Raw genomic sequence first — 16,433 nt, forward strand, 5'->3', positions numbered from 1 at the left:
TTTATGCTAGGAGATGAGGGCTAAAGTATAAGAGAAGGAGATAGAAGAGAACAGGTTTCTTGTTGTAAGGGAGCTATATTGTTACTCATCATCATCATCATCATTGTTATTGTCTTGTAAATGACCATTTCTTTTTTTTCCTTATAGTTGACTGGGCTGAATTGGCCAAACAATGGATTGCCCAACGTGAGGCAATGTCATCAGGGGCTGCTGCTGTTCAAGCAAATGAAGATACATCACAGGCACCTCCCCCTCCACCGCTGCAACAACAGACCCCATCACAGCAGCAGCAGCAGCAGCCCCCGCCAGCGCCACAATGCCAGCCACCTTTGCCAATGCATCAGATTTCTCAGACCCCTCCACCTCAGAGCACAGCTCCACCACCACCGCCACCACCCCTGTTTCCACCTCTTCCCCCTGATGGTAAAAGTTCCGATGTTGAAACAACAGGCCCCCCACCTCAAATGATATTGGAACATGTCCCTCCACCTCCCCCACCTCATACGCATGCCACCCAACCAAGTGGCAATGAAAACCAGAACGAAATGGATATCTCGGATGGAGAGAATGACACTAATCGGGACTCAGGTAGGCACAGTTTGTGTTTTTGTGTCTCCAGAGCAATTCTGGAAGAATCTTTGAGATATTTTGTAAACTAACTGAATGAATAGAATTAGATGGGAACTAAATAAAGAAATAACATTAGGAAGAAAAAAAAACAGGCAAAATGGGGGGGAGATACATGGCTACTTCTTGTTATATAAGGGAGGATAGGAGTATCTAGGAAGCAGGAGATAAAGTTGGTTGGGATGTGTTGCTAGAGGAAGGTGAGGATAAGAAAAAATTTGGACAGCGGCTCAGTGGGGGAAAGGAGGTGTGTGGGGTGGAGAGCAATTTAATAACACACAAAGCTGTAAAATTTATTTATGAGATGTTAAAATTTATGTCACTGCAGTTGCAGTGGAACTGTCTGAGCAGTTGTGTGATGAAGATTTTGACATCTCATAAATTTAATTCAAAGTGAATTTAAACAGCATGGTGTGTTTTAATGGATTTTTCCATGATGTAGTTACTTCAGTTTTAACACAAGGTCTTCAATCAAATCATTCGGTAGACAAGTACATCTTTGAAATATATGAATCAGAATTAGATTTAGAGTAAAGGACTTCATTTTCCTACTCATTAACATCTAATTAATTTTCATGTTTGCACGAACGAGATGATTTTATTGTAGGAGAAATTATTTTTACAGCTGGAAGTTCTTTTCACTGACCATTCAACTGTAAAACAGAGGCGGAGTCTGTTTTGGGACAAACTAAATTCGATACTTTGCTCAAGGATGCAGAATAGTTGCTGTAGTAAGTGTTGAATTTAGGACCTTGTCATTAAGGTTCTAGGGTTATTGTTCTTCATAGAGACACACAATACACTTTGGTATATTAAAGGAATTGAAATCTACTTGAATGTCTTGAAGTTGTAGGTTAAAGTAATGTGATGGATCACAGCTTATATTCTCATCAAAGTAGCTCTAAATAGTTGTCCTAAGGAGCAGTGAGGCATTTTGTGCGGGGTACTACTGTATTACTGAGATTAAAAGCTTGGTTAGATTTCTAATGCTGAAGTCGAAATTGTTTCATGGTCCTGAGAGAGAAAACTCTTTATTGAATCTTCTCTGGAGAAGAGCTACTCAGAGTTTATCCAACAACTCAGTGTATTATAGAACATTATCATATAGATCATCATATTATCATCATTTAACATCTGCTTTCCATTTTGGCATGGATTGGACAGTTTGACAGGGGCTGACAAGCCAGAGAGAGCTACATCAGGCTCCAGTTGTCTGTGCCATGTAAAAAGTAGTTTGCAAGACAAAGACTGCTCAGCTGAGAGAGAGGAAAATGAGGGATGTAGCTGTGAGCAAGGTGAGAGGTTAGAGTGTAACAGGGGGACAGAGATAGTTGCCTTACTATAGAGGGGGTACTTGGCTACCCTGGAGAGGAAGGGGAGAAAGAATTAGAGAAGGGAACATGTGAAATGTATATACCTAAGCATAAACCTATAGAATTTCTTTCTTAAATGAATGGAACTGAAAATGATATTCAGTACGTTTGTATGAGACTCTGTTGTAATGTTGCAGGTAATATAAATGCAATTGTTTTTTGTTTGTTTTATTTTGAAATCCTGAAGTCTACAAAGGCCCAGCTTCAATGCCTAGCCAACCGATGCCGGGCAACCTTCCTTTATTAAACCAGCCTCCCCCAAACCAACCAATCCCTGGAGACTGGAATTGGAATATGACTAACTGGAATGTCCCTGGCCATCAAGGCTCAGGACCACCACAGTGGGGCATGCAGCATCACCCGGTCTCTGATCATAAGGTAGCTGAAATTCTCTCTCTCGCTCTCTCTCGCTCTCATATATATATATGTGTGTGTGTGTGTGTGTTATATATGCTATTGACTGTTATGAACATTTAAACTTGTCAACATCGAAATTTTTGAACATGTTTTTCTAATTCATAATTCTAAATTTGTCTGTTATGAACATTTAATTTTGTCAACATTGAAACTTTTAAAGATGTTTTTCTAATTCATAATTCTGAATTTTTACCATTGATAAACAAAAAAATAATGTTGAACTAGTTTGATATACATGTAAATATTTATTTTAAACAATTACAAGTTTTTCAAATTTAGGTGCATTTTCAACAACAAATTTGCCTGTACAGTTCTCTTTAAGAGATGAGGAATTATGTACATTATTTACATTTGACGGATGTCCTCATCTCGTTTGTTGTTGACACAATGTTTCAGCTGAGATACTCTCCAGCCGTCATCAGGTGTCTTGGGGAAATTTCCTTAGGAATGAGAACCCAGGTTCAAAATTACCCCAAGTCACTTGATGAAGGCTGGAGAGTATATCAGCCGAAACGTTGTGTTAACAACAAACAGGATGAGGACAAATATCCGTCAAATAATGTAAATTTGCCTATATATATTTGTGTGTGTTTATTTCTTCAATGACTTTGTTGATGTTTTGTATGAATGCAAGATTGAAACAACATTTGGGAATTGTTTAAAAGGAAATTTTCAATTTCGTCCGATTTTTAATGAAATTTAGTTTTTAAGATTTGAAAAATTTATTTAGTTTAAAATTTTCTTTTTTGACTTTCATTTAATTTCGTTCAGGATAATCAATCTTACAATTACGTTCATGGCAACAACAACTTTCAACAAAATTTTGAATATCATCACCATAGCAACGAACAGTTTCGGTACCAGCAAGTGAGTTTGCCTAGACATGAACGCATCCCCAGTCACAGACATCATGTCAATAGTGTAAGTACATTTTCCATTTAGGTTCTGATGATTGTCTGAAGGATTTCCAGACTGAGGTTATTTATGTTTTTCCATTCTATGTGTTTCTATGCTGCTGCCAACGTTTTCCCCTTTGTTCCAATCCTTTTGTATGAGAATAGTAAGACTATGAAAGATCTTTTATGGGGTTTTGAAATATGAATACAAGGTGCAGGCATGGTGGTGTGGTAAGAAGTTAGCTTCCCAGCCACACAGTTTTGGGTTCACTCCCACTGCATAACACCTTGGGTAAGTGTATTCTATTATAGCTTCATACCAGCCAAGTGGATTTGGTAGAAGGAAACTGAAAGAAGCCTCTCTCTCTCTCTCTATATATATATATATATATATATATATAAACCAAATAGTGAGGGATTATCAATCCAGGCAAAATACTTAATAAGCTCTCTGTTGGCACATCAGGCTAACAATATTACTTAGATAATGAAGAACTCCAGGTAATCTTGTGGTAGGGACCCTAAAGGAGTATCTAATGACCATTATTTTTAACTTGTTTCTTATATACAGGCTGAACCAAAAGTAGGCGGACAGTAGGTTGAATAGGGTTTGTGTTAGGGTTATAGTCTAACTTGCGTTGATAACATTTTCAGTGTTTTTGTATTGTATTATTGTATGCAATAAAATTTAATTGTATATGTAATAATTGTTTATCAAAATTTAATTGTCATCATCATCATCATCATCATCGTTTAACGTCCGCTTTCCATGCTAGCACGGGTTGGACGATTTGACTGAGGACTGGTGAAACCGGATGGCAACACCAGGCTCCAGTCTGATTTGGCAGAGTTTCTACAGCTGGATGCCCTTCCTAACGCCAACCACTCAGAGAGTGTAGTGGGTGCTTTTACGTGTCACCCGCACGAAAACGGCCACGCTCGAAATGGTGTCTTTTATGTGCCACCCGCACAAGCCAGTCCAGGGGCACTGGCAACGATCTCGCTCGAAAATCCTACAGGAGCCAGTCAGGCGGTACTGGCAACGGCCACGCTCAAAATGGTGCATCTCATGTGCCACCCGCACAAGAACCAGTCCAGGGGCACTGGCAGCGATCTTACTTGGCTTGCCGGGTCTTCTCACGCACAGCCCATTTCCAAAGGTCTCGGTCCGTAGTCATCGCCTCGGTGAGGCCCAATGTACGAAGGTCTTGCCTCACCACCTCAGCCCAGGTCTTCCTGGGCCTACCTCTTCCACGGGTTCCCTCAACTGTTAGGGTGTGGCACTTTTTCACGCAGCTATCCTCCTCCATTCTCACCACATGTCCATACCAGCGCAATCGTCTCTCTTGCACGCCACAACTGATGCTTCTAATGTTCAGCTTTTCTCTCAAGATACTTACACTCTGACGGGTATTCACATTGACATTACACATCCAACGGAGCATACTGGCTTCATTCCTTGCGAGCTTACGTATGTCCTCAGCAGTTACAGCCCATGTTTCACTGCCATGTAGCATGGTTGTTCGTACGCATGCGTCATACAGTCTGCCTTTTACTCTGAGTGAGAGTCCCTTTGTCGCCAGCAGGGGTAAGAGCTCTCTAAACTTTGCCCAGGCTATTCTTATTCTAGCAGCTACACTTTCAGCGCACCCATCCCCACTACTAACTTGGTCGCCCAGATAGCGGAAGCTATCGACTACCTCTAGTTTTTCGTAATAATTGTTTATCAAAATTTAGTTGTATTAGTATGTGATCTCATAATAAATGTTATCATTTACTGTTCAACTGCTTTTGGTTCACCCTGTAAATATATATAACATCATCAACATTTAACACCTGTTTTGATGACTATGATATATATATGACAGGCTTTTTTGTTGTATGTGTCTGCGTTTGCCCCCCACCCCTTTCACTGCTTGACAACCAGTGCTGGTGTGTTTATGTCTCCATAACTTAGTGGTTCAGCAAAAAAAGACCAATAGACTAAGTACCGGGCTTCTTAACCCTTTTGTTACTGTATTTATTTTCAGATGCTCTGTGTTTTTTTCTATTATTTTAAATATAACAAAGAATTTAGTAAAATAACTTTGTTATCACTAAGCTAGAGTTAGGAACATAAATTGCGACTAAAGTTTGGTGGAAGATTTTTATTCAAAACTTATGAAAACAAGACATTTGTACTACAGAGCAGAGCTGGTTTCAGCTGGGTTGGTAACGAAAGGGTTAAAAAAATTAAGTTCTAAGGTTGATTTGTTTGACTAAAATTCTTCAAGGTAGTGCCCCAGCATGGCTGTAGTGAAATGACTGAGACAAGTAAAAGATAAAAGATTCAATCCTTACTATTTTAGTGCTTTTATTCATGTAGCTGTTGGCTGTTCCTTCAATATTGCACCCTATACATAATCATGTCTATATACATTTATTGCTATTTTGATTGTTGCTGCCTTGCAGTCTTGATAAGCTTTATTAGCATTATATAACAAACTGCCCTGAACTCCATTCACATAAATCAGCATATATAAGATACAAAATATCTTGGCTGACGCCAGTCCTGCACGACTGGCTCCTTTGCTGCTAGCATGTAAAAAGCTCCATTTGAGCGTAGCCAATGCGAGCGAGTGCTGGTGGCACATGAAAAGCACCATTCGGATGTGGTCGATGCCTGTGCCACTTGACGGACTCCCTTGCTGGTGGCACGTAAAAAGCACCATTTGAGCATGGTCAGTGCCAGTGCTGCCTGGCTGCCGGTGGTACACAAAAAGCACCCACTACACTCTCGGAGTGGTTGGTGCTAGGAAGGGCATCCAGCTGTAGAAACTCTGCCAGATCAAATTGGAGCCTGGTGCAGCCTACTGGCTTGCCAGTCCTCAGTCAAACCGTCCAGCCCATGCCAGCATGAGAAGCAGACGTTAAACGATGATGATGATGATTTTTTTTTTTTTTGTTTATTGTCCATTATGTTTATGTATTTCCAATAATGGAGGAGAAATGAACATCTTGTTGCCACATTTATCCAATAGATGCTCTTGAAAAACAAGCATGACTTGGTTGAAATATGTTTATATAATATTAACAATTAGAGATACTCTGTTAAAATATATTTGAATGAAATGAATTGAAATTTATAGACTTAGATAAAACTCTGCTGTAAAATTAAATAGCAACATAAAAATATGTATACAATTCTAAATAAAATGTGTTCAATCCTATCTAATTATTCACATTGTAGCTATTAATAATAATGTGTCTCATGTACTTTTTTTTTATTTTGTACTAAACAATAATGCTTTCAGGCTTTTGGTGACCTAAAACCATATGACATTAAGTTGCCTGGTTGTTTTTATTCCATTGTATTTTGGGTTTGTTTCATTTTCCATCTTGGGATGTTAGTGTCATTTAAGTTTTATATTTTGAATAGCATCGGCAAGTACATCGCTTTCAATGAATGTTTTCAATAATTTCAGAAGTTTTGCAAGTTGATAAAAATAGTAGTAGAGTACCTGGTTAAATACTTAGAAGTATTTTGTTTCATCTGGGTGTTCCCAGTTCAAATCCTGTCAGAGCTGATTTTCCTTTTCTCTCCTCTGCTACATATAAAATAGATTCTGATCAAAGACATAGTTGTATGTCTAAGAAGTATAACTTCAGCACCACTTTGTTCTCTGTTTGATCCTATTGAATGGGTCTTTGGGAAAGGGTAGCATCTCCCATAGCCTCAGATTGACCAATAGCTTCATCATCGTTTAACGTCCGCTTTCCATGCTGGCATGGGTTGGACGGTTCGACTGGGGGCTGGGAAGCCAAGAGGCTGCGCCAGGCTCCAATCTGATCTGGCAGTGTTTCTACAGCTGGATGCCCTTCCTAACACCAACCACTCCGAGAGTGTAATGGGTGCTTTTTTACGTGCCACCAGCACAGGGGCCAGAGGAAGCTGGCAATGACCACGATCAGTTGGTGCTTTTTATGTCTCACCGGTACGGAAGCCAGTCAAGGCAGCGCTGGCATCGGCCACGTTCGGATGGTGAGTGCAATTTCATAGATGGAAACTGTGCTGAAGCTTGTCATGTGCACATATGTATATGAGTGTAGTTGTCTGTGTTTATATGTTTGGTGCAACACCAGCAGTTAAAAAATTGGTGTTATGTCAAAAAAGTTAATCACTTAAATTTGTATCAGATTAAATGAAGTCCTGAGATTGATATAAATGACTGAAAAAGGAAGGTGGTATTCCAGCATGGCCACGGTTTTATGACTGAAACCAATAAAAGAATAAAGACAGTGGTGTTGACTCAATCGCTTATACAATAAAAACTTTCTTCATCATATTGGTCATATTTGACCCTCTTCTTTGTACTGGCCAAGATGTTAATTTACTAAGACACTGTAAATTAAAAGTGATTGAAAATATCCAGTTCTTGATGAAGTGTCTTTGTTGCTTTGTTTTTCTTTCTTTTATATTACAAACTAAATTATTTGTGGAAAAAATCTGAAATGATTCACAATCCGTGAAAACACAGGCAATTGGAGACTGAAATAATTTTCTTTGTTTTTTTCTTTCTTCTTTTCTGTCTTTTTCTGTCTTTGATTTTTTTTTTTTTCTTAATTAAAACCAAATACTTTATTTTATCCCAGGGAGAAGACAATTGGAGACATGATCAAAATCAGAATCGAGGCTACCGATCAAGTCGTGGTAATCGTAGCAGGTCACCCCCGAAACCACACATCCCCACTGCTCCAGTTGATGATTCAGGAATTGGTAAGTAGAGCAAGGCAGACGCAGGAATGAAAGACAATACAGAGAGGGGAAGATACGGAAATTAACAGATCCTGCAGCTGGGTATAGGTTTAGAGAAATTTTATGAAGGTCACACAGAGAGTCAAAACCCAATTGATATATGGCAGGATGGATCTAGATATAACACAGATACGTTTTGTGCCTGGAAGAGATACAATTTTGCTAGCAAGGCAACTACAGGAGAAATACTTGGTTAAGAGTAAACTATTATTACTGGCCTTTGTTGGCCTGAAGAAGGCCCTTGATAGGGTACCATGTACAATAATCTCACGGTCACTAAGGAAACTCAGCATTGACTAATGGCCATGTACAAAGACAGTGAAGAATTTAGCATAAGGGATGGAGACCATCAGGGTTTAATTGTTGGTTCCCTTCTATTCGTTGTCATAGACCTACCTGCCTTTGTAGAGGAGTTTAAGACTGGCTGTTCATGGGAACTCTATATGGTGATGCTCTAGTTTTTAAAGCTGAATTTGTTGGGGAATTCGAGAGAATATTCCTGGCTTGGAAGCTAAACCTAGAATTACAAAAGGTCTTAAGGTAGACTTAGCAAAGGAAACAGGACCCTGGTATCTTCAGGGAAATGGTTTGATGTACAGAAAACAAAAGAGATTTTGTTGTTTGTATGAAGCTTTGATATTGTAATATACGTAAAGATGTGTAATGAGAGCAGATGTTTGATAAAAAAGGATCCCCTTTATCTGCAGTAGAAATGTTTGAATGAATTAAGTTTATTTACATTCAGTATTGTGGTGCAAGGAAAATGCTTTTTGAATTATAAATGTGTTTCTGTTGAAGCCAAGGAAAATATTACAACAAGATCTGTTTGTTTCAGATGCAACAAAACGTAAAAATTTACCTGCCTGGATTCGAGAGGGTTTAGAGAAAATGGAAAGAGAGAAGCAGAAAAAGTTAGAAAAAGAGAGAAAAGATAAGGAGCAAATTGAGGCATTGAAGGCGAAAGAAAATGCTGAGAAAGAAGCGACAGAGGAAGTATTAAAAGAGAGAGCTGAAGGGAAACTTGAGGGCAAAGATGGGTTCTCAGTCATCAAAAGTCGTTTTGTAAGTAATTTTTGTTGAATTGGAATTTGGTTGCATATTCTGTGGAATGATTTGTTGGTGAGGAAGGCAGTATTGGGTGGAGATTTAGGTTGTTACTAACAATTACACTCATGTAGTAAAGATTGTTTTGACAACTTGGCTGTCCTGGTTTAGGACGAATGTTGCTGTAATTTAGCCACAGGAAACATCGTCTCCATCTAGCTATACACGATCTGTGTCCTTATATTTTCGAACAAGGGAATCTAGCCCCACCCCCACTTAGCTCAAAACAATATCTGTGTATTGCGATTTCCGGGTTATTACAGCAACATTCGTCCTGAAGCAGGACTGCCATGTTATGTTGGAAAAATAGTCTTTACTCCAAAGTAATTTTCTAATTACACTCATCATTATTTTTAATATTTGCTTTTTCTATGCTGGCATGGGTTGAATGTGGCTTATTGCAACAGTCATTTTACAACTTGTCACCAATTCTTATATTGATCTTCACATGAAACTTACAAGCTACAAGGCCTAATTCTTTTACATGGCATAAAAAAACATGCATCATATCTCTATGATGTCAATGGGAAAACAATGCAGAAACAAGCATTTGCACTTGCATGTGCACACACACACTCTGCTTTGAAAGGAAGAAAAGAAAGTTGACTTCAATAGGGTTTGAATTTAGATTGCAGAAGAATTGGTACCAATACTGTTAGGCATCCTGTTGGGTGTTCCACAGATTCATTTACCTTATGATGACTGAAGATCAAAGCTGTTCCAAGTATTTTAAGGTATAGTGTACCTCGGACTGTCTTATCCAGTGTGTCTTCCCTTCGGATGGGAGGGAAATTTGGTTGTTGGTTGAGTAATTATGTAGAGGCTCCCTAATTTGTCAAATGCTTGTTGTGTAGGGGCAGAAAGAGGGCCTGTTGTATCTATTTATGCATAAGTAATAATCTAATTAATTATATAAGGAATTACACAATTGAATCTATAGGTTGGACTCGTGTCAGCATCTCGGTAGATATTAGCAATTTTCAGTGGTTGTGGAGTAGAGAGAGAGAGTCCTACCTTTTTCTGATGCACACACACACACACCAGTTTATTCTTCTATTTACAAATGTATTGTCAATGTTTTAAAGGAGTCAGATGAAGAGGAAACGAGAGGCAGTGATAGTAAAAGTCTGCCAGAGGAACCAGTTGCGAAAACTGAAAAACGTTCACCTTCACCTGATGCTTACAAGACTGAAGAAGAAAAAGAAGCCGAATTGGTAAATACTTCAATGTTGTTGTTGTTGTTGTTGTTATGCTTGACTGTTAGTAGAAGTTGATGGTGCTACTTAATGTTGGAAATAGATTCAAGGGGAACGTTGATCGAATCATAAATTTCAGGGGAGTTGACTTGTTACTCTACTTACCAAAAAGCCTGTTTAATGATTGGACATCTTCAACAGAAAATGAGTCAAGTCCAACAGGAAACGGTGTTTCCTAGGGCTAAATAACAGTAGCATTCTTCCCTTTTATGGGACTGTCACATTAAGTTGACAACATACTATCACTTTATCGTGCTGCTACTGCCTCACAGAAGGAATGACTAGTGACCGAGATCTTTGGCGATATGCTGTGCTTGAGAAGATCCATTAAGCCAAGTGAAAGTGTAGTCATAACTGGCGCTCGTGCCAGTGGCACGTAAAGAGCACCTTTTGAGCGTTGGGCCTCAAGGAGGCCGAGTGGCTGAATTCCTTTTGGGTGTTGGGCCTCACAGAGGCAATGACTGAGTCCTTTGGCATTGTGTCGTGCTTGAGAAAACCCATCAAGCTGAGCAAAATCGCAGTCATGGCAGATGCTGATGTCACACAAATGGCACATAAGAGCACTCATTACACACTCAGAGTGGTTGGCATTAGGAAGGGCATCCAGCTGTAGAAAGCCATGCCAAATCAGACTTGAGTCTGGTACAGCCTTCCAGCTTACCAGTCTTGGACAAACCATCCAACCCATGCCAACATGGACAGTGGGTATTAAATGATGATGATGATATATATAAATAATAATCCTACATTATATCGGCACAGCTCGGTGTGACCCCAAAATATTTGTATCTCCAATTGGCATCATTAGACTGTCATCATCATCATCATCGTTTAACGTCCGCTTTCCATGCTAGCATGGGTTGGACGATTTGACTGAGGACTGGTGAAACCGGATGGCAACACCAGGCTCCAGTCTGATTTGGCAGAGTTTCTACAGCTGGATGCCCTTCCTAACGCCAACCACTCAGAGAGTGTAGTGGGTGCTTTTACGTGTCACCCGCACGAAAACGGCCACGCTCGAAATGGTGTCTTTTATGTGCCACCCGCACAAGCCAGTCCAGGGGCACTGGCAACGATCTCGCTCGAAAATCCTACAGGAGCCAGTCAGGCGGTACTGGCAACGGCCACGCTCAAAATGGTGCATCTCATGTGCCACCCGCACAAGAACCAGTCCAGGGGCACTGGCAACGATCTTACTTGGCTTGCCGGGTCTTCTCACGCACAGCCCATTTCCAAAGGTCTCGGTCCGTAGTCATCGCCTCGGTGAGGCCCAATGTACGAAGGTCTTGCCTCACCACCTCAGCCCAGGTCTTCCTGGGCCTACCTCTTCCACGGGTTCCCTCAACTGTTAGGGTGTGGCACTTTTTCACGCAGCTATCCTCCTCCATTCTCACCACATGTCCATACCAGCGCAATCGTCTCTCTTGCACGCCACAACTGATGCTTCTAATGTTCAGCTTTTCTCTCAAGATACTTACACTCTGACGGGTATTCACATTGACATTACACATCCAACGGAGCATACTGGCTTCATTCCTTGCGAGCTTACGTATGTCCTCAGCAGTTACAGCCCATGTTTCACTGCCATGTAGCATGGTTGTTCGTACGCATGCGTCATACAGTCTGCCTTTTACTCTGAGTGAGAGTCCCTTTGTCGCCAGCAGGGGTAAGAGCTCTCTAAACTTTGCCCAGGCTATTCTTATTCTAGCAGCTACACTTTCAGCGCACCCACCCCCACTACTAACTTGGTCGCCCAGATAGCGGAAGCTATCGACTACCTCTAGTTTTTCACCCTGGAATGAGATAGAAGTTGTTTCCTGTTTGTTTGCAGTCTTTATTGCACCTGAACATCTGCCACAAACAAAAACTAACTTGCTAGTTAACCTGCCTTTGATGTTGCTGCACCTCTTATGTGTCCATAGCTTGCACCGGGTACATCTTATAGAGTTACTACCTACTCCTTTTCTACATACTGAGCAGGGCCATCTACCTGAAGGGGTTTGTGTTTTATCTACCTTCCTACTTATTAGGATTTTGGTTTTAGCTAGGTTGACTCTAAGGCCCTTCAATTCTAGACCTTGCTTCCACACCTGAAACTTCTCCTCTAGTTCTGATAGTGACTCCGCAATTAGGGCAAGGTCATCAGCATAGAGGAGCTCCCAGGGGCAACCTGTCTTGAACTCCTCTGTGATTGCCTGGAGGACTATGGTAAATAATAGGGGGCTGAGGACGGAACCTTGGTGGACCCCTACCTCTACCCGGAATTCATTGCTGTACTCATTTATGCATATTCAAAACATTTCCTGTAAACAAACTTAAAGGGGACACACACAGGGAAATATTTCTCCAAGTTTACTGTAGGGTGTTGAAGTAGGTCCCTTTACAGCTTTCTTGGGACATGTATTACTGTCATAATGTATTTTTCCTTATAGCAAATAAAAGTGCGAAGATATTTGACTGAGATCCTCTTAGATGTGACAAACACAGAAATCGAAGTTGTTGCCAAGGAAGTTTATTTCAAAGCCAGAAACCGAGCTGCCAAAGGTAATTTTATACAACATCTTTCATTTTTATTCTCCTGTTTTTTAAATGATTTCATTCTCTCTGAAGTTATTCATTGATGATTCACAGTGGCTTCCTGCTACAATGTCCAGTTTATTATTATTTAAATAATGATAATAATAATCTCATTATGAGGAAACGTTATCAGATATATTTAAATTAGTCAGCCATGATTCGTCAAATTGTTGGAGCACCACCCCCCATGAAGTCTCCATTTCGATGTGGAGGAACTCTTGTGGGAAGTCTTTGTCTCTTGGAGCCATATTCTTCAGATGATTTGGACTTACTATTGCAAGATGATAACACAACAGTTATAAAACAGCTTCTGCTGCTGCTTACATCAGGTGAGCTCTACACTCCATGGTACTAATACAGAAGTTTGTTGAGAGTTAAGTATATTGGGTTGTGGTCATCTTGTCACAGAAATGATAAGGTACAAACTGACAACTCCTTTAAACAATAGTTGAACTCCCTTTTAACTTGGTTAAACGCCGCTTCCTACTTCATGAAGTTCTTAGCAGTTGTATTGCAGTCAAGCTTGGAATGCTCCTGTGACAGTGTGATCAGTGAAATTTGAGAGGACACCTCCAAAACATTTTCATTTTGTTATTTTTGGATGGAATGCAGCTATGGTTTTTTAGAGATATGAACCATTTATTGATGGAAAAATTGATCTAAGAATACAAAGGTACTGTTTTTCTGAGATTATTTATCACTTCGATCAATGTAGCTGGAAATATCTACTGTTGCTAATCTGCAATTGAGGGCTGTATCATTAAGAACATCCATTAAGGCAAATGTCTGGATTGATTGACACATTTAATGATAGTTGGGAGGAAGCTGGCGTAACACATCGATTAAGATAGATAAGGGTGGAAGAAAAGGAAATGGCCGTTTACAAAAAAATGCTGGTTCCATTTACAAATCACCTTCAGGACTGTTATGGGTCTCAATGTCATTGGATAATTAATATATGGTAATCTAATTGGTAAGATTAAGTTTTATATTGACACAAGTAGACAATATTTTCTACTATCATAACAACACTGGATCCTGTAGTTGTAACAAAAACTGAACGGAGTATTCTGGAAATTACCATAAGATAACTATTTAATATTTGTTGAAACATGTTCCTTAAGAAATGGTTTGTGTTCGTTTTTGAAATAAAGAAATTTTAAGAGACTTGATTTGAAATAAAGAAGGTTTTAAGCACCATTGATATAAAAACAACCTGGTTTGAAAATAAAAAAAGAAGTTAAAAAGAAATATATTAAAAGAAAACACCTAGAATATGTTGAATTACAATCTTTGGGATGGTGGAAGTTGTTGAGGGTAAAAAAAATGTCTTTGTTGAGATTGAAGTAAAATGTGACATGGACTGGGTGAATGAGTGATGAATAGCAAGTGGTATTTTCAAATGAATATATTCTTTTCACTTGCTGGATATTTTACAAATGGCTTACCAATCTGGCATCTGATTCTATTTATCATTTATCCACTATTTCTCCATTCCGTTACTTAACAAATTCCACACATGGGATATAAGGGAAAAGGCTCTTTCTATAAGAAGATCTTTCACTTTTTACTCCAGCAAGACGCACACACACACACGCACACACATTATTTGATAATATATGTCATATATTATACAACATATATGTGTGTGAGCAAAGTATGTTATATGTATATATATATATTAATATTTATATATTTATATATACACAAACGTGTGTGTGTGTGTGTGATCAGTGTTTTATCAACAATTGTTATGATGCTAGCATGTGCCATGGGTCAGACAGCACTTGTTGAGCCAATTTTTCTATAGCCTGATGCCTTTCCTGCCACAAAACCTCTCTTATTTCCAAATGAGGGATTATTTTTCGCCCCATGTTTTGAGCAGTGGCCAGACATGTTTCTGTGGCAGATGTAAAGAGAGATACCATCTGTGCAGTGACATTGCCAATACAGCATGCAGAGAGCTGGACATGTTTTCACGACAGAAGCTAACAAAAAAAAAATGCTATGGCTACACACAGTGCAAACAATGTCAAAATATTCGGAACACACACACACACACACACACACACACACACACATCCTGTAGTTTCAGCCTACCAGTTCCACCTACAAAGCATTAGACAGCCTGAAGCTATAATATATTACTTGTGTGTCTGTGTGTGTGGCTGTATGCCCCAATTGTGAATGAAACTCTGAGTTACAAATTACTTTGATTCCATCTCATTGACTTCAAGAATATTTTTTGATAAGGAAATTTTAAAATAAAGAAAGCCATAAAGTTTTTTAAAAAACCAACAACAAAATACCCATTTCACAATTGTGATATATTGACTGATTTATTGATACATGTGTAGATAATTGGCAATAATCAATACAAGTCTAACTTTTCCTTTAGAATTTTATTGATTTGTTTTGGTTTTCTTCAAATAAAAATTTCCACCAATTGTGTTTTTCTTTTTTTTCTTTTTTGGTGTTTGGTGCAAAAAAAAGAACAAGTATAATAGTCTATGAGTGTGTGTGTGTGTTTACATCTTAAGGATTTAGTAACTTTCTTAAGAGTTATGAAATAATTGGGGTTTTTTTTGTTTTTTTGGTTATACAATGGAGCTGGAAGTAGATAAAGCTACAAATAATAGCTTGTAGATATTGGATAAATATTTCCATGCTATTATAGTTTTATCTATTTTGAGTTTCACTGCTTAAAAAAAGGAGAAAGAGAAAAAAATATATATCTAACATCTTGAATTTGCAGAGAGATTTTTTTTTTCTTTTATATTAATGTTCAGTTGGTGATTTTGATATTTTGAGTTAATATTCTGTTAATAAAATAATTAAACAATATCATTTTATCCTATTGTATTTAATTTATTGTAAGATATTTCAGCTTTTTGCTAAACATGTAAAGGTTTACTGCTATTAAAAATGGTTTTCTTATTTGCCATTGAAAACTACATCTTCTGATTTAGATATTCCAAATAAAATGGTGATTTCTGTCCCTGGAAGCAAGGTTGTAGGTTGTTTCTTAGTCTTTGAGAGCTTTGGAAATTATTTTAGAGTCTTTTCAAAACTCTTTCTTTAGGATCATCATTGTTGTTTAGATTTAAGAATTTTGCTTTCTAAGTTAAGGAATCTTACCTGCCTCCACCCTCACCCCCCACTGGCCTTAGTATATTCTTTTTTCTTTTTTTTCTTTTCTACTCTAGGCAAGAGCCCCAAAATTTTGGGGAAGGAGGTTTGTCGATTAGATCAACCCCAGTACGCAACTGGTACTTAATTTATCGGCCGATGAAAGGCAAAATCGACCTCGGCAGAATTGGCCTTAGTATATTAAATGTATGTGTCTTTGTGCGTGTGTGTGTGTGTGTCCCCACTTGACAACTGGTGT

General features: G+C 38.8%; 1 protein-coding gene across 2 annotated transcripts in view; it reads left to right on the forward strand.

Moving 5' to 3' along the window:
- LOC106868248 (uncharacterized) overlaps positions 1-16,433 on the forward strand; it is a 39,229-nt gene that overhangs the window by 13,958 nt on the left and 8,838 nt on the right. For both annotated transcript variants that reach the window (XM_014913418.3, XM_089356861.1), the window contains exons 3-9: positions 148-588; positions 2,188-2,378; positions 3,189-3,338; positions 7,946-8,069; positions 8,944-9,170; positions 10,298-10,426; positions 12,901-13,012. In XM_014913418.3, coding sequence (XP_014768904.1) covers positions 148-588; positions 2,188-2,378; positions 3,189-3,338; positions 7,946-8,069; positions 8,944-9,170; positions 10,298-10,426; positions 12,901-13,012 — 1,374 coding nt within the window. The remainder of the gene's footprint in view (positions 1-147; positions 589-2,187; positions 2,379-3,188; positions 3,339-7,945; positions 8,070-8,943; positions 9,171-10,297; positions 10,427-12,900; positions 13,013-16,433) is intronic.

This window comes from Octopus bimaculoides, chromosome 8 (genome assembly GCF_046866305.1).
Source record: "Octopus bimaculoides isolate indiv1 chromosome 8, ASM4686630v1, whole genome shotgun sequence".
NCBI lineage: Eukaryota > Metazoa > Mollusca > Cephalopoda > Octopoda > Octopodidae > Octopus > Octopus bimaculoides.